At 44.0% G+C, this 21,126-nt stretch overlaps 1 protein-coding gene across 2 annotated transcripts in view; it reads right to left on the bottom strand.

Annotated features, from left to right (window-relative positions):
* Positions 1 to 644: 644 nt before the first annotated feature.
* The window catches only part of tbc1d4 (TBC1 domain family, member 4), a 44,169-nt gene continuing 23,687 nt past the window's right edge, over positions 645 to 21,126 (bottom strand). The window contains exons 11-23 of one of the 2 annotated variants that reach the window (XM_080753392.1): positions 19,456 to 19,515; positions 17,453 to 17,667; positions 16,943 to 17,095; positions 13,531 to 13,691; positions 12,141 to 12,353; positions 10,497 to 10,658; positions 9,736 to 9,894; positions 8,632 to 8,732; positions 6,380 to 6,523; positions 5,167 to 5,326; positions 4,864 to 5,033; positions 4,038 to 4,214; positions 645 to 1,695 (exon numbers count right to left, since the gene is read on the bottom strand). In XM_080753392.1, coding sequence (XP_080609518.1) covers positions 1,465 to 1,695; positions 4,038 to 4,214; positions 4,864 to 5,033; positions 5,167 to 5,326; positions 6,380 to 6,523; positions 8,632 to 8,732; positions 9,736 to 9,894; positions 10,497 to 10,658; positions 12,141 to 12,353; positions 13,531 to 13,691; positions 16,943 to 17,095; positions 17,453 to 17,667; positions 19,456 to 19,515 — 2,106 coding nt within the window. In that variant the 3' untranslated portion in view covers positions 645 to 1,464. The remainder of the gene's footprint in view (positions 1,696 to 4,037; positions 4,215 to 4,863; positions 5,034 to 5,166; positions 5,327 to 6,379; positions 6,524 to 8,631; positions 8,733 to 9,735; positions 9,895 to 10,496; positions 10,659 to 12,140; positions 12,354 to 13,530; positions 13,692 to 16,942; positions 17,096 to 17,452; positions 17,668 to 19,455; positions 19,516 to 21,126) is intronic. The other variant, XM_080753393.1, reaches the window with a different exon arrangement.

Raw genomic sequence — 21,126 nt, forward strand, 5'->3', positions numbered from 1 at the left:
CGCACACGCACACACACACACGCGCACACACGCACACACACACACACACACACACACACGCGCAAGCCCATGTGACCAACTGCAACATAACCACAGGCACTGGTTGCCTGCTAGACTTGAGCAAGACAACATCATCATTTAACCTCACAGAGAAAGGCTGTCTGCTGATAGGCCCCCCGCACAGGAAGGATAGGAGTAAAGGATGATGAGAATGATCAAATCTAGATCTATCTCGGTCTAAAATAATATATTAGAAAACTGCCTTACATAGTGAAGGCTATCAGGTTAGCGAACGTTTGAGGCATAGCGTTTCTATTCAAGATCCTTTCTTATTCTGTTCTTTTAGCGCTTTCGCAGAGCTTGATGACATCTGAGCAAGAGGCTGCCACTAAGCGTCTGATTGTAGCCAAGACGACGAGGCGACACCTCGGTCAGTCACACAGGAAACTGAGAAGGCAGACAACCTCACATCCTGCCTGGGCTTTGGGGCGAAGCACTTCCTCCTGAGAAGCAGCCGAAAGGAGTACTAAGTATTTGGTTCCCTCACACGTAAGCGTGCAGCTAGAAGAAGTCCCTTTGTAGTGTGATACTGAGAGGTATCCCCCCCAACCCCCCCCCCCCCCCCCCACACACACACACACACACACGAACACATCCCGAAGAGTCCATAGCAGACGTGTGCCCAAGATGTTGCCATCCCAAGCAACATGAGACGGTTGCAAAACTCTTTGGAGGGATCTTACATTCACATCATTTTCAAGTGTAAAAAACATGGTGATTAGAAAGCAGGGTGTTCAACCTGTTGCATTGTCAATCGCATACACAGTCATAGGGAGTTCACAGACATTGGGGTTATCTCCCAATATTATAGGCCTAACAGTTACCTTTGAGCCAGAAGGATTGTTGGCCAACAGGCCACTTCTGTAGTGCTACAGAAAAGGGGAAAAGTGATTGTGAAAAAGTAAAGGCAGTGCATATGAAAGACTGGAGGAGGAGACGCATTTCTCACTTTCAGCAGAACCAGCAAACAGCCCAGTGATTACTCACAAAGATGAATAGCAACGTTGGGCATCTCAGTCTTTACCTTGTAACTGGCAGTGAAACGGATGAGACTGAGAGAACGGGGAGGGAGGGGCTTTGGTTCACTAACAGCACCGTCTAGGGCTCATATAATTGAAGCAGTACTCCCACCACAGTCAGAGTATTGTCTGCTGACTAATAGCATACAGATATTTGCTGTACACTTTGCCTGTCTAAAGGCACCAGACATCACACATTAATGAGAACCTTCCTGTCCTTTTTGTGCAGCAAACAACAATGAAATAGACGTCGGGGCCTCACTGGCCTGCTTCAGAATCAGAATTTCTCAGTTATTCAACCAATATTGGTTTGTTCGGTAGTGTTACAGTCACTGTCTGCATGTCCATCTGCCTGTCTGTCTGTTACCCCAGCAGCAGGCAGCCATCAGGGCTTCTTGGTGGCAGGTTTGGCTTTTCCGTTGGGCCCCGTTTTAATCTGGGTCATCTCCACATCTGCCAGGGCATCAGGAGGAAGGCAAGAGCGCATACGCTCAATGGTCTTCTGGTGATTTGCCCTCTCCTGCTCCAGAGAGCGGATCATGTGCTTCATTTTGCTCTCCCGAGACAGGAAGCCCTCCACGTTTGTCTCCAACGTCTGGATCTTCTGCCGTGCCGCCTGGAGGACAAGGACACTTTAGCTCATTAAATGTAGGGGGAGGTGCTGGTACACAGCCAGCCTAGTGCAGGGGTGTGACAGGAAGCGAGGGAGCTATAAGGTATGTGGACACAGGGGCGTCACACCAAATCCTGGGCCCTGGGTACAAGGATTCACTGCGGGCCCCCCATGAATGTTCTTCATAGGGGAGGGGGTTTAATCCATTTAGACTGGGAGCGCATCATTACGCATTATTTTGTGCTTTAATTATTGAAATATAGCAGCTATACAAACTCACAGCGCGGCACTCAGTGCCGCGCTGCGAGCTTGTAGATCTGCTATTTTGAAAATTCTTTGTCTTTGAATATTTGTTTCCCATCTCAAAATATTTAGCTTCAGGGACGCCCGAGGAAGCAAAATTAAAACAAATAAAAAATGCAATAAAAAAAAAATACATATATTCAAAGATCTGCACATATTTCACAACTTTTCAAAAATAGCAGATCTACAAGCTCGCAGTGCGGCACTCGGTGCCGCGCTGTGAGCTTGTATATCCGCTATTTTTCAATAGCTTAAGTATAAAATAACTAACGCCCCTCCACCTTGGGCCCTAGTAACTCAGTCCCACTTCCCCCCCCTTGTGACGCCCCCTGGTGTGGACGTATACTTATCAAGCACTCCACCAGCAAGTGTCTTGGAAATCAAAGCAATCAGGTGTACTTTAGCTGCAATTGACTTTGTGGTGAACCACTTTTTACATACAGTAGTCGCTGAAACGTTCCATATCCATATTTCACATTTGTATTTTTTTCTTTTTTTATAAATGAATCAACTCTCTATAGTATATTTTGTGGTACGACAATATCCCTAAAAAATGTTGTAAATAGACGATCTACAAGTTCACAACTTGGCATGATATGTGACATGTTTTTTTTTAAATTTATATTTGAATATCTTTGCCTACAATGACATGCCCAAAACAGGGACACCACCAGGTTGAAAGTTTGTCTGCGGTTCTATAAATATTTTAAAAAGTAGTAGTAGTAAGCCCCTGTTGTCCCAGGTTCGATTCCAGGCCAGGGTAGCAATGTCGATGTGTGTCCCTGAGCAAGACTCTCAAGCCCTAATTGCTCACGCGCTCCTTGTGGGCAGCGAATCAGCTGGGTTGGGCTGAATATACTGAATTTCCCCCTCGGGAGGAAGTAGGTAACTATTATTATTATTATTATTATTATATGTCAGTATTAACAAAGAGCTTGTGACCAAATAACTACATTGAATCCATTGGAACACAGCTTCCCCATGTCCTAAAAAGTAACAATTTTGGATATACAAGGTTTCCGCCCAACAGTGACGATATGTTGTACCAATAGCAACTAACACCACAGGATCAGTCCGAGTCCTTAGCAAGGTTTGGCTTTGTGAGTTAACGGAGGCAGAGCAGGATTGTCTGTTCTCCCCTGTTATCATTAGGCACTTCGCTGCATTATCTGATCTGGATCAATGATTAGGCCCTCAGCTGTGGCTGTCACTGTCCCACTGTATAGATTCATCCATTATCACTGAGCCAAATGGAAGAAACATTTACAAGGAAAGAAAAACATTTCATTCCTTTGTTTTTCTCACACGTTAAATAATTGTACTTTAGTGCCATCTATGGGTGGTCTGAGATAGTATTGGAGGAAGTCTTGAGACTGTTGGAGAAAAGTTTGGCAGGGGTCTTCAATATGTCCGTACATGGACAAATGTGTCCGTGGCAAAGACATGGCCTTGTCTGTGGCAAAAATTAGATTTTCTGTTTTACACACCATTATAATTTTCTTATTTTTATCATAATACCCAATTACTGAATGTCAAGTCTCTAGGTTTTCTTCAGAATATGTACGACACTGATTTACTACAACACATTATTATGAGTCCACTAAAACCTATTGGCAAGGACCCCCATAACTCTGAGCGTGTACAAATGGAACCAAATGGACCTGTAGGGTCCATTAGGTTACAGTGTCCTTTCATGGTCATTCAGGGCTATCTCTTTGTGTTTCTGGTAATATTATTTTTATGTCCGTGGCAAAATTGGAATCTTTGCCAAAATGTCCACCACAAGCCAACATGGCGATGACCCCTGCACACAGTATGACAGACCCTTCTATCCAAACAACAGAGGGACAATTGTCAGACATTTCTAAACAGACTGACAACTCACTCAGTAATATCTTTTACGCGTCAATCAATGATATGCTGAGTATTTTCTGCCATCTTCCTAGTTCACTGAAACGTGACACGGACAGTAGCCAAAAGAGCAAAAGGGAAGCTGGTTCTTTAGTGAGGGCCATGGAAAATGTGGTCCAGCTCTTTCTCACCTGCAGTTTCTCCAGCAATTCCATGTTCTGTTTCTTTAGCTGGACATTGGTCTTCTCTATCTTGTCCAGCCTCTCGGCATCATCAGACGGAGGGCCGGCATCCACCATCTCATCCTGCAAGACGTGGTACTCCACCTCGTACGCGTGCAGCTGCTTGGAAATGTCCATCTCCAGTACCTGGCAACGCACAGGTCCCCACAGTGAGACTTTATACGCCATCAATACTCAAGTGGTTAAGGAAGAGTTGCAACAGCTTTCTTCTGTGTGCTCCACCCAAAGGCATCTATATGCTCATTTGCTGAATGGTGTAATTATCCACTCATTTCAATTTGGAGGAATTACACAACGAAAATAACTGTTGCATATTTATGACACAGCAACACTGTGGGGGGGTACATAAAAACGCATCACAATCATGTGACATCCTGACATTGCCCCCAGCCATGATGCGTCATGTGCTTTTTCTTTTCTTTTTTTGAAAAATGGATTATTATCGCCATAAAACAGAATGGCTCCCTATGGAACTCTTGTTTTTACAGGCAGAGCTGAATACACTGTGCAATACTACTGTTACCCAGAGGCACTGCACTGCAATAAAGGACACTCTTGTGCTTGGCCTTTATGGCAAAAGAACAAACACGGCTCAGAGGATGTGTCAAACCTGGGTTATTTATGTTTTTTATGATTTTATTTCTTTTCAGACAGGCAGCCATCAGACACTCCTGATTTTCAGGTCACCATCAGAGCAATGTTAGTGTTAGGTGATGAAGCAAAGTTTTGCTTCATCACCACAGACTCAGTTCCCCACAGCTCCTTCTCACAGTACCTTGGTGATGGTCTGCTCCATTTGAGGCTGAGTGAGTGAAGGGATGGTAGTTTTTAGGTAATCCACGATGGCCTCGAAACCGTCACACTCCACTATGTGCCGTTCGTGGCTGCTCAGGAGACACAGGGCCACCTTGAAGATCACCTCTGTCCCCTGGACAAACAGTATATCTAAAGGAAAAGGAAAAGGACAGCAGTGAAACACAGTACAAACACAACCAATGCAGTGACATTTTAAACAGTAAAATACAAGCAACACAGTGAAATTTTAAAGACCAGGCCTGGCCTGCCTCCTATGGCATACCAAAGATACGGGAGACAAAGCTGAGGGGGAACTGGGAGGAGAAGAGTGTGAGGAACCAGGGGGCGGCGTAGAGGCTGGGGCAGATCTCGTGCTCCTCCAGGTGTCTGTACAACTCCCGATGGTAGTCGTGCAACAGGCGAGAGAGCTGGTACATCTGAATCTGCAAATGGCACGTGCACAAACACGGAAACAATATGTAGACAGACGGCGGCACAGGTCAGCACAAGCAGTCAATGCAACTGAGAAACTGGTACATCTGGATCGGCAGGGCAAACGATATCAGAGAAGGAAAAAAAATCGAAGTACTCATTTAGCCTTTACATGGCCAGGAGACGAATTTAGCGGTAACATAGTTTTGTCAGAGACTTGCTCAGACAGGCGCAGAGACAAAGCATTTCACAGCTATTGTGCAAACGATTCAAGGCTTTAACAACATGTTAAGACTGTTTACAATGAAAAGGGAAGCAGAAGTTAGATCAACTTTGAAACACACCCTTTTGTCAACACAACTACTGTCAGTTAAGAGTAATAATACACTTTACCGTAACACGCTCGCACTGAATAATCACGAAGAGACAATGGAGAAACTTCCTATCTCTATGAATATGAACATACTGTTGGTCTTTAAATACCGCAATGGTAGCACATTGCAAGAACTAGGCGGGCACTGGTTAGCTGAATGTCTACCTGATGAAGATTAAACATTACCATGCCTGCTGACGCTTCTAACCCTGTGAGGTCAGCTACTACATAGCTGAAACTAACAGAGCAAGCCGTTCTCTGTGGTTTGTACAAGGGGTGGGGACACCCGTACACTACTAGGGCAGGCTACTATTTGTTGTTGATAGCTTACTGAATTCCTAATCCTTCACTCTTTGAAAAGAAATGTGAGCGTGATAATCAGATTATACTTTTATCTTTCCAGTGGCACACCTCCTTTAACTTCATAATCAATGCGTTTGGTTTAAAGTGCAAAACTCGCCTGAATTGGCTTCAGTTTGACTCCCTGAAAGTGAGGAAATGTAGGCATGTTTTGTAACTACGATTCTGAATAGCTTGAAATTTAACCCATTTAGGCCTGACCTAAGTCTTCTGAAAAACAATATTATTCAAAAATTAGCCTACAAAAACAAATATGTTGCTACATACTGTACATGTACTGTAATACACCTGTACATGTACTGAATTACAGTGCAATCATTCATACATGTACCTGTAGAGAGACCATGTCTGGTCTGTACTGGCGTCTGAATCCCAGGTCATACATCAGGAACTTGAGCATGTCAAAGGCATGCTCCTCATTCATGTGGAGCAGCAGCACACCAGCCACAAAGCTGATTCCTTGGCAGTAGCCCACCTGTGCAATACAAAACAATGATTAATCTATGAGTCAGTAATGTGGCTGGACCACATCCTAGAGTCAAGGTCTATAATGGCCGATGGCCTAGTGCAGTGGTTTTCAACCTTTTTCCTAACAAGGTCCATTATTTATACGGCATTTGAGCCACGGACCACCACTTGTTGAGATTTAGCCTCTCAGACCCAAAACTTATATCTTGTTAGCGTTGGATACGATTTTGAATTCCCTGCTGTAATGATGTGGTACCATAGGAGAGATGAGAAAGGCCTTCCTCAGCGTTGATGCAACGCTGAGGAAGGCCTAAGGGCTGAAACGCGTCCGTACACTGTCCATTGAGGTAAATAAAATCATGTAAAAAGGATATTCCTTGAGTGCTGGCGACTACTTCTTTCTCATTATGCTTTATTGAGCCGTGCACCTAAAAGCCTTCATCTAACTTGGAGTGTTGCGGGCTGTCTGCTTTATTGCAGATATCTTTCTCTACCATAGGAGAGATAACAGGCAAACTTGATCAAAATAGCAATTCTTCTACATTCTCTAATTGTGTAGAGTTCTTGTAAATAATGCAAATGTTTAACAATATTTTTACTCTTGAGAGCATAAAATTAAACCAAATGGACCCGTAACGGTTCAATTTACACTCTCAAGAGTTAAAGATCTATATCTCCATCATTTAGCTGGGGACCACTTGGAGTCCCTTCAAGGACCACTGGTGGTCCCCGGATCACTGGTTGAGAACCACTGGACTAGTGGTTAAGGCGCATACAGACTCTAAAGCAGCCTGACAGCGAGTCACAAGTTCGATTCCCGAGCCCAACAAGCTTTGCTGCGTGTCACTCCCTGTCTCTCTCTCTCCATGCTTACGTCTATCTCAACTGTACAAACAAAATGAAGGCAGAAAGCCACACAAAAAAGGAGAGAGAAAAAAAAATCTAAAACAAATGTTTATCAAGTGGAATGTCGATTTATCCTTGTTATTGTCAGCTTTTCCTCAAATTCCCTAACCCACCAGGATCCCCAAGCAGAATGTATAATCTGCAATAAAATGTAGATTACATTAACTAAAGTTACTGATAGTCCATGATTTTCCAGCCTTGTGGTACGCAATAAACTTTGCCCATTGACTCTCATAAGTTGTACATAATGCGATGAACTCCTCTTCAAAAGAGATAGGCGCTTGGCGCAGGCATTGACACTAAGGCTTGCCCACCTTCCCCCCGGCAGGTAAATAAAACGTCAGGGCAGGTGAAGTTGGCTTTCAGGTTGCCCGACAGGGCAAGTGCAATTTGAGAGGGGACACAAATGTCTATAAACACAACACGAGATATCTGTCTAAAGACCTGAACGTGGCCACTGCGCTGTCTTCTGGTCTGTGGAATGTAAAATAAGAACACTATTTACCTATAATGTGCTGTTTTTTTGTATTACTGTTGCTACGTTTAAAAATAACAAGTGTGAAACCATAGACATATTCAATCATAGCTAAAGTATGTAGGAATTAGGTATTTGGATTTGGAGGTATTGAAGTCTGACATTTTTTCTCGCACAGCCCCAGAAAGTAAAGAAATAAGTGTTAAATTGAGCGGTAATTAAAATTGTACCTATCATTTTATAATGGACAATTAATTTTCGGGCAAGTGGGCATGACCTTCGGGCAAGTAGAACATGACCTGTACTTGCCCGATGGGCAAGTGCCTCTGAGACCTTAGTGTCAACCCCTGCGGGTGCAATGGTGCATGGCAACCTGCACCCCAACAGCTCTGAATGCTGCTCACTTGCACACTAACCACCACTGGGTGGCAGCAGAGAGGTCTTCAGACATCCCACCTCAACTCATGGATAGCTTTGAATGATCAAAACATTTCCCAGAAATCCCACAATTCTCTGGCACACAACTTCCTCCAACAGCTGCTTGACATGTCCAAATTATGTAACGACATGGGTTTGAACCTGCATCTACTGTACCTCATGGGAAACTAAATATCTTTCGTTCATGCAAAGGAAACTCCCCCATGGCCAAGAGAGATATGTGAGGCTCTTGAGCTACAGACAGGGCTACTCGACTACACATAGGCCTACATGACTGCTCTCTGGTGAGTGACTACCTCTGTGTCCAGCAGAGAGTAGGCTTTCAGCAGGTTGTAGAGGGACAGCTGCCCTGCTCCCAGCTGAGCTGAGAAATACTTGTGAGTGGGGAAGGTCCTTCCTGGGGGAGAAGAGAGGTCACAGTTTCACTGTTCATTGTTCATGACCCTGTGAGGTACTGTAGGGTGATGTAATTTTCCATCAGTTGTTGCAAGCATAAAAATAAACGACTGTTTCATATATATGTTTTGAAGTGTACAGTATATGTTTATATGGTTGTATGCATGATTCCTACTTTGTACATCATATTTTTGAAGAATTAACTGATTAGAGTGGCCAGCAGAATGTGCAAGTACTGCGTTTGGTGTTTCTGTATGTGGTGATGTCTGTCTGCGTTTACGTCATCCAATGGGAAAACCCTTGAAAAAACAGGGTGACGTCACCAACTTGGTGACGTCAACATCAACAAGTGGTATCGGATATAGTTTAAAAAGGCGCAAGTTGGCATCTCAGCAGAGTGCCAACTAACCCACATACATACAGACAGCACTGAACAGCACTGATAGCAATTAGCCCTATTCACGGCCCGCCCACCTACTTCCGTTTCTCAGTATCCCCCGGGTGCTGACTTCAATTTAGAAGGGGAAACATAACAGAAATAGCTGGACTTAAAGCCAACAAATCGTTATTTCTAACAGTAAAGTAAATTATAATGCTTTGTGCCGTTTACTATCTTGTGTTCTTGATCATGCTAGCCGTATTTTATACTTTGCTATTCGGAAATTGCATTAAATTTGCGATGTCTGTGCTATAGTAGGCTTATAGGAGGATTTTCCCCTTCAAAACGGGACTTCAGCACCCGGGGGATGCTGAGTGGGCGGGTCGTGAATAGGGCTAATACATGCATACTCTGCTGGCACACAAGTAGGCCATATATGGCCACGAGAGCACAAGGTGCAAGTTGGCACCTCGACAGATTTCAGTCTAATTGGATGGTTATTCCTATCAAAAATAACTGCAATGACAGAGTAAGTAAGGCAGGGTGTTATGGAAAAAAAACAAAAAAAAAAAAAAACTTTTATCAGGTTTGCATGAAACCTGTGTGTGCTGTGTGCTGTGCACACCTAGGTCAACCAGAATGGAGTGTTGCTGCGCACACAGCTGCTTCAGCAAGTCCTGGTAGGGGGTGTCCGGGGCTTGCTGGCGCAGGGGCAGACGGTGGCGCAGCCGGTGCTGGTGGGAGAGCAGCAGCCACACCTCCCCACGCCTGCTCTTAGGAACACCTGGAGACACAGACAGGGAACAGGTGTGATCCTGGAATGCACTTACCACGTGTATGACCCCTGTGCAAAGAAACATGCACACACATGTACAAACACATGTGTGTTCACTATCTGGCACGAGTGCATCTCTCCACTCCGACATGTCTCCATTCCGACACTAACCCTATCTCTAACCCTAACCCTAAACCGAACCCCCATGGGAGTGTCGCCACTCCGACAATAAGAAGTCAATTTCGGAGTGGCGACATGTCGGAATGGAGAGAGCCTCCCATCTGGCACAGGGGTCTTCAACAGGGAGTCCGGGACCCGCAGGGGGTCCTCAGAGTTACTACAGGGGGTCCTCTAAATCTTTGTGTGATAGAAAAAAATAAAAAATAAAAATCTCCTTTTTAGCCAGATTCTTTAGCCAAAAATAGCAGAACTACAAGCTCACAACGCCTCGTGCTTGTGCGCTTGTAGATCGGCTATTTTCGGCAAAGAGGTTTGGAGTAGAGGGGAGAAGTATCTCTCTCGACAAAGGGATCCTTGGCCAAAAAAACGTTGAAGACCCCTGCTCTAGCCCCCTCACATGCACGCGCACACACACAAAACAGCTCTCTCACCCTGGCAGATTGCATTGTACATCTCCTCCTTGTCCTGTGGGACTGTGGTTCGGCCAGGCGCAGTCAGTTTCCGTTCCCATAATGCCTGGACCTCATTGGAGCACTGGCCTACTTCTTCATAGTCCAGCTTCATCTTACGGATGTGCAGTTCGTCTCGGCTCGCTAGCGCACGGTCAGCAAATGGAGGAAGGGCAGACAAAATACATTTTAAATTCTACATGGTTTTCTGTGCGGTGGAACCTCAGTAACTAAGCACTTGTAAATATAATGTGGTGATATGTCTTATGCGTCCAGTCATTAGTCTGAAGAACAGTTTATTTTTGGCTACGGTCAGCCGACCAGTTCATAGAGGTTCAATGAGGAGGCAGGCCAGCAAATCAACGCAGGCGGGTAACGGTAGATAAAACGGTACAAAGACACAGAATGCACTCTTAGTGGTGTGTTTGTGAAATGGAAGGTGACTGATTAAAAGCGAGGTCAGACAGCAGAGCAAGGAAGTCACCGTGGAGACATTTCTTCTCACCCTGCAATAACCAGTTCCCATGGTAACCCCTATGGACACAAGCTACAAAGCCACATTCATCTCACACCCTTTCAAAGTTTGCACGTGGGAGGCTGGTTGTCAAAATCAAGATAGAGGAGAGAGCTTCACAGAATGAGAGACACACCGAAAATAGATTGACCCTGAACATGCAGACACAAAGGGTTGATATGAATATGAGAAACCCTACATAATTTCACCAGCACCAATAAATAAATACATGCAAAACATCACCCTTGACCCAAGGGAGTTTCTTTCATATTACTTACCTTCTGTTCAAAAGGGTTATTCAGTTAGGTCCTCAGACCAGCATTGGTATCATAGCAAGCAAACAAAGGGAGAGTTGTGTTGGTGCTAAGTGGAAAACAAAACTGCATAACAGTTGTTTACTGTGTGATGTTGGCCAACAGAGGGAGATATTTTCCAAAGCTCTGTCTCGTGCCTTTGTACATTGAACATACAGTAGCTGCAGAGAACAATGCAATCTCTTTACCTTTTAAATGAAACAGAATCAGTTCTGTACACATTTAAAACCAACTGAGCATGTTTATGTCAGTATGTACCTACTCGCGTGTGCATGAGCACGTGTCTGTCTGATCCAAACATTCCTCTCTAAATATAGCCCCACTCCAGAATCCCAACGGGAGAAGGCAACGTTTGACTCATCCCAAAATAAACAGTGGGCTCAAATGACACTTTAACGGGTAGCTAGAACTGGGCTTTCTATTGATATCTATCTCCTCAGAAAGCAGGCTGCAATAAGAATAAAAAAGACTTCTAATGTTACAGCATGTGTATGGTGAAGAGTGATGGAAGGCGATGTGAATGCTTAGATTATCATTTCATTTACAACAACTATGCTAAATGAAGGCCAGTGTGTGCATGTTTTTCGTTTAAAAGTGCCCCCTGTGACAAAAATTATAAATACCTCCAACAGTATATACATACATTTGACAGATATTTACAGTTAACAGGAAAGGCCACTGAATGGTCTAAAGCAATAAGGAACATAGCATTCTTTATATGCGGGATTCATGTGACCGGAAAACTACTAAATTCAAGGACTACCCTCAATAAGTCATGTGACCTGTGCTGTAACTCACCCTCCAGCCTCTGGTTCTCTTTCTCCATGCGAAGCAGCAGGATCTGCTGGTGAATGGCAGTCTTCCATAGGGCCCGGTAGTCAGGCCCGCTCCGCTTGGGCTTCTCCCCAGTCATGTGGACCCCTGGGGGCTGGAGGAGGCTGCCGAGGGAGTCCTGGCTCTGGTGCAAGGCACGAGGAGAGAGTGGCAACAGCTCTCTGCCATCACAGTGCTCTACAACAATATCAATATCATTATGTCAGTAGACAGTACCGCAGGGGTCTTCAACAGGGGGTCCTCAGAGTTACTACAGGGGGGCCGCCAAATCCTTGTGTGATAGGATAATTCTTTTAAATTAACAACTTGAACCCTTGCATCTCAATTCCAAGAAGAACTTTAGCCAAAAATAGCAGATCTATAGTTGATCTACAACTCTCTCTCAACGTGTGTGTGTGTGTGTGTGTGTGTGTGTGTGTGTGTGTGTGTGGGCTCTCGAGCTTGTAGATCAACTATAGGCAAATAGGTTTGGTGCAGAGGAAAAAAGAGCAGACCAAGACAAGTACAGAGTGAAAGGTCAAGTTTACTAAGTATTGACGATTTAAGTGGTTAAATGTCCAAAATCCAACATAGACAGATGACAGCGCTGTCAAACAAGTATATGAATCTATCTATATGAAATCGATGAAAATCTGCATCACACATTTATACAATATAGAAGGGGTCTCTCAGCTTGGCCTTGGCCTGAAAAGGTTGTAGATCCCTGCGGTACAGTACCCGATAGTTAGAATATAAAAAGATAAAAAGTGCAAAAATGTACATTTGGATTTGGTATGTCAAGATCTGTGGTTGTATTGGCGTGGGAATTGGCAGGGACATCAAATTTACATTTGCCATGATAACTACATTATTACGGTATTTACACACCTGCGAAAGTCACTAATTCACTGCCAACTATGGTACTGTACTACACAAAATCCTTTTGTGACAATTAATTGTACTGAATCTTTGTAAAATAAACATACATTGGTAAAACTTTCTCAATGGGCTTTGCTGATATCTGACACTAATCTCCCAGCTGGTATTCTTCTGCAGTAAAGTTTAAAGAGGTCATAGTATCCTAAGAAATACTGTGCTTTAGGCGAAAACAAGCAGGCATTTATTATCAGCTAAAACTAGATACATGTACAAATGCTAAACGGATTAAGCTGATATCAGGAGATATGGCTGAGATTTTCGCAAGAAGTCATTTTTCCGACAGCCCCTTGCGCTTTGTACTACTTCCTTCCTACAGTATATGCTTGTGGATTATTTAGTACCTGTTCTTTGTGTATCATGTTGTACCTTGGGTGAATGTCAGTAGTGATTGTGTTACAGCAGGCCCTATGTGTGTCTGTCTAGACGGGAGTCACACCTGGGTGCTGCATGGAGGCAGCGGGCTTGTTCATGGGCGAGGCGACCCTCAAGAAGATCTTCTGTCTCCAGGAGACCCTGCGTGGAGTCTGTGGAGGAAGCCCTCCACTCAAAGAGTCGTTGCTGCAGAACGATGATGTCCTCTTTCTGCCTTCCCCATTACTGAGAGACAAGAGAGCCCAGTTAATGACCACCAACACCCAATAAAAGTGTCACCTTACACTACTTTAGCACCCTTTCAGAAGGCATACATTCAGGTACGCACACTCACTCACACTCACACACACACACACACACACACACACACACACACACACACACACACACACACACACACACACACACACACACACACACACACACACACCTGTGACAGCACAGGGGAAACCTTATACTGGTTTACCATCCACAACCTGAGTGACTGAGAAACAGTGAAGAATTTTAACACCAATGCTGACAACATGCAAAACGGCCCACACATCAAGTGACAGCAATACTCGTATTAATAAAGCAGAGGCTGGTCTTGCAGCACACTTTAGCATTGCAGGACAACTTTGAGCATGAGCGTCTGTTCATTTCCTGGAAAGAGGTGGGTTTTGTGGGGAGAGTGGAAGAGAAGAGAGCTTTGACAAAGAGCAGCTGTATCTGGTCATAAAGTCACTTGAACTTCCAATTTAACACGTCAACTCATATACTGGTGCTTCCACAGCACAAGATGCAGGAGCTGTTGAGTGTCAACACTGACGTTTCAAAGACACAAAAAGAGACTGCTGTGCTGTACAATGATTTGTTAGATCCTTTCACTTAAAATGTACTTTAAATTAAAGGATTCTGCATGTGAACTTTGAAAAGGACTGAAAAGAGACATTTGAAATGAATACTGTGAACCCTGTACTTGGATGCATGTGTGAAAATTGCAAATAAGAAGTAAAAAAAAAAAAAAAGGATTCTGCATGTCTCTGCACGTCATCCACTTTTCAACACTGACGAGATGAAATGTAAGTCTTTAATCCCAAGATCATCATGACAGGCTATGCTGATCGTACAGCACTGTTATGATCTAAGCATGGATGGTGAATAACAGGAAGTGATGTCAAAAAGAAGCCTGGGACATTGGTGTGATGGCAGTCCTGTAGAATTGACACCATTCCATCTTTGGCTTCTCTCCCAGGAATGATCTGAATTCTTCACAGTTATTTGATACCAATCGAGGTAAAGAAACAGTTGTAAGGAAGTCACTTCAATAGCACCACTGTGTGGGATAAGGCTGTGTTCAGAAAAAGAGGAAGTTTAAGCTTTTCAGGTGGTAACCCAACCTTGCCTTTTAGACTTAACCAGGCTGAAGTGTCCTGAAATCTCTCCTCACCTCTTGTTGGTGACATTAACAATGCAAAAGCTTTTGGGATTGGACTGCCGTGAGAGAGGGAAAGCATCCCCAGGAATTGACATCCTACACTAGTCTGTAGAATTGAACGTCATTCATAATAGAAATGTTAACCTTTACTTTCCAACTACAACACAAACTGTCATTTCTTCACAATGCTAGACTGTCAATGTACAAACACAGCCAGGAAGATGTTATAACAAATTCAACAACCAATCCTTTTCCTGGTTCCTAAAATGTTCATTGGATAATTACCACAGTTCAATACCTAAGGGCACGGTCACACATTCGCATCATAAGTGTCAGTGTCTCGTTCAATTCCATTCTGTGGAAGTAAAGGGCTGGAGCTGCCCATTACAGTGTGTTTAAGCTAAGGCATTGACCCGTGTGTCACATTCAGTGTGTCTCAAGCTTGGAATTTCACATTGGTGAACTTTGACAGGGCATCAAGCAATAGCAAAGAAGCTTGTGGTTGACATGGTTATGGCAAAACAAAAACTAAAATTCAACGAGGCATACATAACTCCAATACAGCATACGGCACTGTTCTCTGGCTGGGGTATGGGAGTTCCTGTGTGTCTAAATGCTTTGGATAATTCCAGGGTGAATGCACCATAACAAGGGGAAAGTCAACTACCAACTACTATATTTCAGTAAATATTTTACCTGAAATATCAATACTGATAAAGTCAAACCTGTCTTTAAAGCAGGGGTGGGGCAATCACCAGTTTTTGATCTACCAGGTGATCAGATTGATCTGTTTTGAGGTGATCAACGAGTTGATCAAAAACAACCATTATTGTTTGTTGTTCAATACTTTTCTCCTCAGAGAGTCAGAATTTATTTTACCTATTCAAATTAATTCAATTCAAGCCTTTGTTAGGATTTATAACAAAAAATATTGATATAATGAATTAGTGTCTGGTTAGCTCAGTCGGTGGAGCTCTCGCCTTTGGACCACAAGGTCATGGGTTCAATTCCGGGCACCGCCAACTCAGCGTATGAGTAGCACGGCTTAGGTGCGGCAAGTACTGGGAGCTGATGGTAGGTGTGGCGCTCCACCTCAGCAATCCATCTCCCAGGGGTCTAGCGCATTGTAGCGGGTCAGACAATAAGCCACTCCTGACCTACTTGTAGACATGATGCTTGTTATTATTCTATTTGCAACCTATAATAAGCAAAATCAATGGTGGTTTTCACTGCCTGTCACTGGGTGATGATCACACCAGCCTTGGAGAACAGCTGGACCTAACACATCAAACCAACGTTAGCGTTGGAAAGTGTGTGTGGTTGGAAATCTGTTGCTGAATAGGCGGTGTGTAGTACACTCGGTCATTAGTTGTAGTGAGGCGTCGCTCGCAGGTTCAAAGCACCTACTAGCAGACTGTTTGTGCGGTATGGAGAGGTGCATTCAGCAACCGTTTCACACCTTTCAACCGACAGAACTCTCGACTTCAGTCGACTTACAGTCTGTAGTAGTCTGGACAACGTTTAGTTTGTAGCCCTGCATAAGTGATCTCGATCACGTGCCCGAAAAGGTTGCCCACCCCTGCTTTAAAGGATTAGGAACTGCTTTAGTTAAGGGATGTCAGATAACAGTGGCAGAAAGTGTTAATGATAGGTTGATAGTGATATTTTGCCGTGCCTGCAGAGAAACACATTCACATGCAGCATATTAAACACGAGCACTAGCGTTGCAATGCAGCATCTCCTCCTGCTTCAGGGGAAAATAGGGAGCGGAAGTGTCCTGTTGACTGCAGAGAAAACAGCTGGAAACTCTTTTCTGTTCAGAAAAAGAGGCCGCAGATAGATAAGAATAGGTTCAAAGACGCAGGGACGAGAAGCTAGATGTTAAAGGTTTGACCAGACAAAACAAATATTGGCTGCCACCATATATGGCTTTCATAGCCACGGCCGCGATCACATAAACCCGCCCCTCACACCCCAAACCCTTGGTCAATTCCCCAGGCCTTTCCTTTCGGCTCTCAGCGGGGGGTGGGGTGGTGACCTCCGTGCACCTCCCTCTCACCTCTTGAGACTCCCACTGTCAGTCAGGGAGCTAAGGGAGCCCAGGGAGCCCTGGTAAAAGCTTTTCAGGAAAGTGGGAGCGGAGAAGGAGGAGGGGAGGCTGAAGGTGGAGTCGCTCTCGGAGACGCTGCGCGTTCTCGAGATGGCCACAGGGCTGGGAGAGCCAAACACATGAAACGGCCACAAGTCAAAAGACAAACACGTTACACAAAGAAAAGCTTCAGACTCCTACAGTATGTAGCATCAAAGAGTGTGAGGAAACCTGCGTTGCTATTGTTCAAAAGGACTGTGGGGCTGACGATGGGGGGATTTTTCTCAGAATAGATGCATTATATTAGGGGTTAAGTGTCTTCAAAACCAAACTCTAACAAAGATATTTCATTATGCATTTTAAATATAAGATTCTAAGCCCCATGCAGCAGAGATAAGAGTTGATCTGCTTCCTAAAGGTTCACACTAGGACAAGGAAGTGACTTTGGGATAGGATGCAGGGATGCTGTTGCTATTATACCTCTGTAGTAGTTCGGCGTTAACAGACTGCTGCCTGCGGAGTGGGGGTTGCTTGGCCTGGGTGGCTGGCTGGCCTTCGAAGGAGATGCGTTTCTTCACAGGGGGGTGGCTGAAGGTGTGGGCCCGCCGACGGAACTGAGGGGCGTCCGGATCATCATCGTCAGGGAAACCAGAGGGAGACCCCGGAGGGGAGTGACTTGGGGATTCTTCGTCCTGCTGAGGGTGAGAGTGATGTGGCTGATGTTAGCAACTTAGCAGTGGTTCATATTTGTAATGCTCACTTAAAAGTCACACCCAGGCACAGAGTTTCCTTAGTTTCCTTTTATTCATCTACTTGCTTGGGCATTGTTACATTGACAGTAGTTTTTAGTTGAACAAAATGTATAATAATGAATTGTATAACATTTTAAATAATATGTGATTAAGAGCAAAGCTTCTAAGAAGTGCAACATTTGTATTAAGGTGTAGAATAGCCTCTTCAACACCCTAGCCTCGCGAGCCAGTCTCTGGTTCAACCTGACATACAGTATACATTCAATTATGGTGCTAGTTTCAATCCAAATCCTGCATATTAAATAGTCCTACACTCAGATGTCATGCAAATTCATACAGGCACATTAAAGTACGCTAGGTCTGCACTCACCCACTGTAGCCCAGTGCCTTCTACAACTAGACCCAGTCCAGGTTCAACACAACACTTGTGGCCTTACTATCACAACCTCATGCCTGCTCTCACAGCCCCCACATCTATTGTATTCTAATCGCTGAGGTCCTGTGACTCATGGCGGTACACACTATTGGCGGGGAGGCCCTTGATGGCTCAATTCCAAACCAAAACCATCCAATCTCCTCTCTTCACACTCTGGGAGACCGCCCTCCTAGAGATGTGACATGGCAGCAGTGGGCGCAATAATATTTACAACATTTCCTATATTGTGCAAGAAGCAGCCGTGCCAAAATTGAATTGGAATTTGTAAAACACCACTATCTTAGAACATGAGCACTAGCCCAGAATGCCTTATCACAAACACCGTGTTGACTTGTACCTGGCACAGCTCATCAGAGAAGACATTCCATCAGTGATTGATTGTCTGGTTCCACTTACTCTATGGTGCGCTAGATAAGATCATCAAGTTCCGTTATACTGTATTTGTATTCTGCATTGTATGAAATATGGGATAAGATAAAGAGTTGTGTTAACTTGTGTCAGGTCCTGTTTACAGGCTTCCACAAAGGAAGCATGCATAGCCATGGCTCAGCAGACACACACAACTGGACATCCTGTTCCATGTTTCCTGCCTGCCTGCCTGCATGGAGATCTGCATCCTGAAACGAACCTCGGACTATTACATACTCGGCTCCACCACTGTGCAAAACAAATTTCTGCGGATTCACCCGGCGGTCACAGGGATTAGACAACGGAGGTGGAGTTGAATCAAATAATAACATTTAAAAGACTAAGAATCATGTCTTAACATTAACACAAACCAGAAAGTAAATATTCCCTCTGCATAGTGGGGTCTGTTTTATGTCTGTGAGTTCAGTATAATTCACAGAGCACTCCCTGTATCCTATCTGTAATAACCAACGGGGCCCTGGGGGAGACGCCATCACACACCCGCCTCACATTCTGCATGGCTGTGACATAACAGAGACCACTGCCATCTAGCAAAGCCCCAAATGGCTAACTTGACAGCTCCACAAACACACACCCTAATGCACTGTTTGTCTTTAGGGATGTATATGTTTATACATATAAACTGTGGAAATATCTGGGGACTGACCCAACTGAAAAATATTCAACTTTGTGAGAGGATCACTGCTGGTAGCCACAAGCGTCCTTTTTAAGTCTGTACCTCACAGCAGTTGCTGGCTTACCGACATGCCATTTGCAGAGGACAAGTGGGATGAAATCATTTCAATAGACCATGGTCTGAAGTGAGAATTCCCAGAGGTCCTGAGGAAGGTTTTGGAAGTCTCTCAATCCCAGTCAAGGACACTTACTTTGTCAAAGCTGCCCATGCTTCCCATGCTTCCCAAGCGGCCTCGCATTCGACTGGCACCCTGGTGAAACATATTACATAACAGACAGTAAGCAAAAGTCAAAGAAAAATACACATAGTAGAAAATGTCTGTGTTAGGTCATTTCCGAGAAGAACATAATAATTTTTGTCATAACGCAATATTGAGTGCCCTTGAGGACAGGGTGCTGGCAGAAGAAGAACAAAAATTATAATAATTTGGGGAAAGCAACAAGTATTTCAAGAAATGTAATGTACAATTTTTATTTGTGTTAAGAAATGTTCCTTCATAGATTTTTTAGATGCATAAACAACAATGTACACTATCAGAGTCCATAAGGAAAAATAATGGTAAAAGAGGAATAACACGGGATGCTGATGCTCAGCTAACATCAGCGCTAATAGGATGGTCACTAATCAACAGTGTGGCATTATTAGGGTTAGGGTTCCAAGCAAAGGGGCAGCCATACTTCCTCCATAAAGAATGCAACTGCGAAACAAAACAATGGAGCCGAACTCACTGCACGGAGAATAGAATACCAGAAGATCTTGTATGGAGTAAATATGCTCTTCCAGAGCCCACCACGACACCAATGCCTGAGGCTGAAGCTAGGTCAATAAGGGTATAAGCTTACAAGCCCAATAATAGTGTTAACATTTTGAAAGAGAAAAACACCAGCCTGTTTCTCCTGATGCATTGCAGAGAGCTTGATGTGTGGTTGCTTACCTCACCATATATATTTTGTTACAGCAAATTTTACTCCAGTACTGGTTTGATGACAACAGTACCATCTCTAGATTTGATGCTAAAAATATCAGAGAAATGTCTGTTAGCCTGGAGACTGTAAGTAATAAGTCTGCCTGGTTCTCTGCTTGAGAAATGATTCTCAACTGTGCTTGTGAAGAGAGTTAACATCCTTTTAGGATAGAAACTGAATTGCTATAGCTGCGTCTTCCAGCAAATCTCTTCACTTACTACCGCAAAACTGTCGGTGTCAGGTCAGAAACCGAACACTTATGTACTCCATAACTTTGCTGAAATTGATCTCAAAATGAGTGTTTCATCGCAAAGCAGCGAGTGATTAAAAACACCATTAACGTGTTTACAGACTAATGTTGTTTACACAGTCAAGACTCAGACACAAATAACAGATGGTGGCAGAGCTATTAGATTGTCTGGATCTTTAAACTAAGATATTATTCTGCTGCCTCACTGGCAGCAGATATGGGTCAATCCAAATCCCATTGATGACAGTGACACAGAAACAGACAAATGGAGACAGAGGGCACAGACACAAACACATGGGAGGACAGCAATGTCGATATAGGGCCAGGAGGGTTAAGGCTACATTTAGCTTATAGCGTATTAACCCATTTAGGCCTGAACACATTATGACGCAATATTTTATGCTTTAACTATTGAAAAATAGCAGATATACAAGCTCACAGCGCGGCACCGAGTGCCGCGCTGCGAGCTTGTAGATCTGCTATTTTTGAAAAATCGTGAAAATTCGATTTTTGACCCGATTACATAAGTGTCTTTTGAATCCTTCTAAGATTTTTTGAAAAAACGATGTTTGTATGTCAACAATCTGGCCAGCCATTGTCAAAGAAAAGGTCCTTTTCATTTAACTGGAGCTCAGTTAGTCTGTTC

This window comes from Nannobrachium achirus (assembly GCF_963921795.1).
Source record: "Nannobrachium achirus genome assembly, chromosome: 22".
Classification (NCBI taxonomy): domain Eukaryota; kingdom Metazoa; phylum Chordata; class Actinopteri; order Myctophiformes; family Myctophidae; genus Nannobrachium; species Nannobrachium achirus.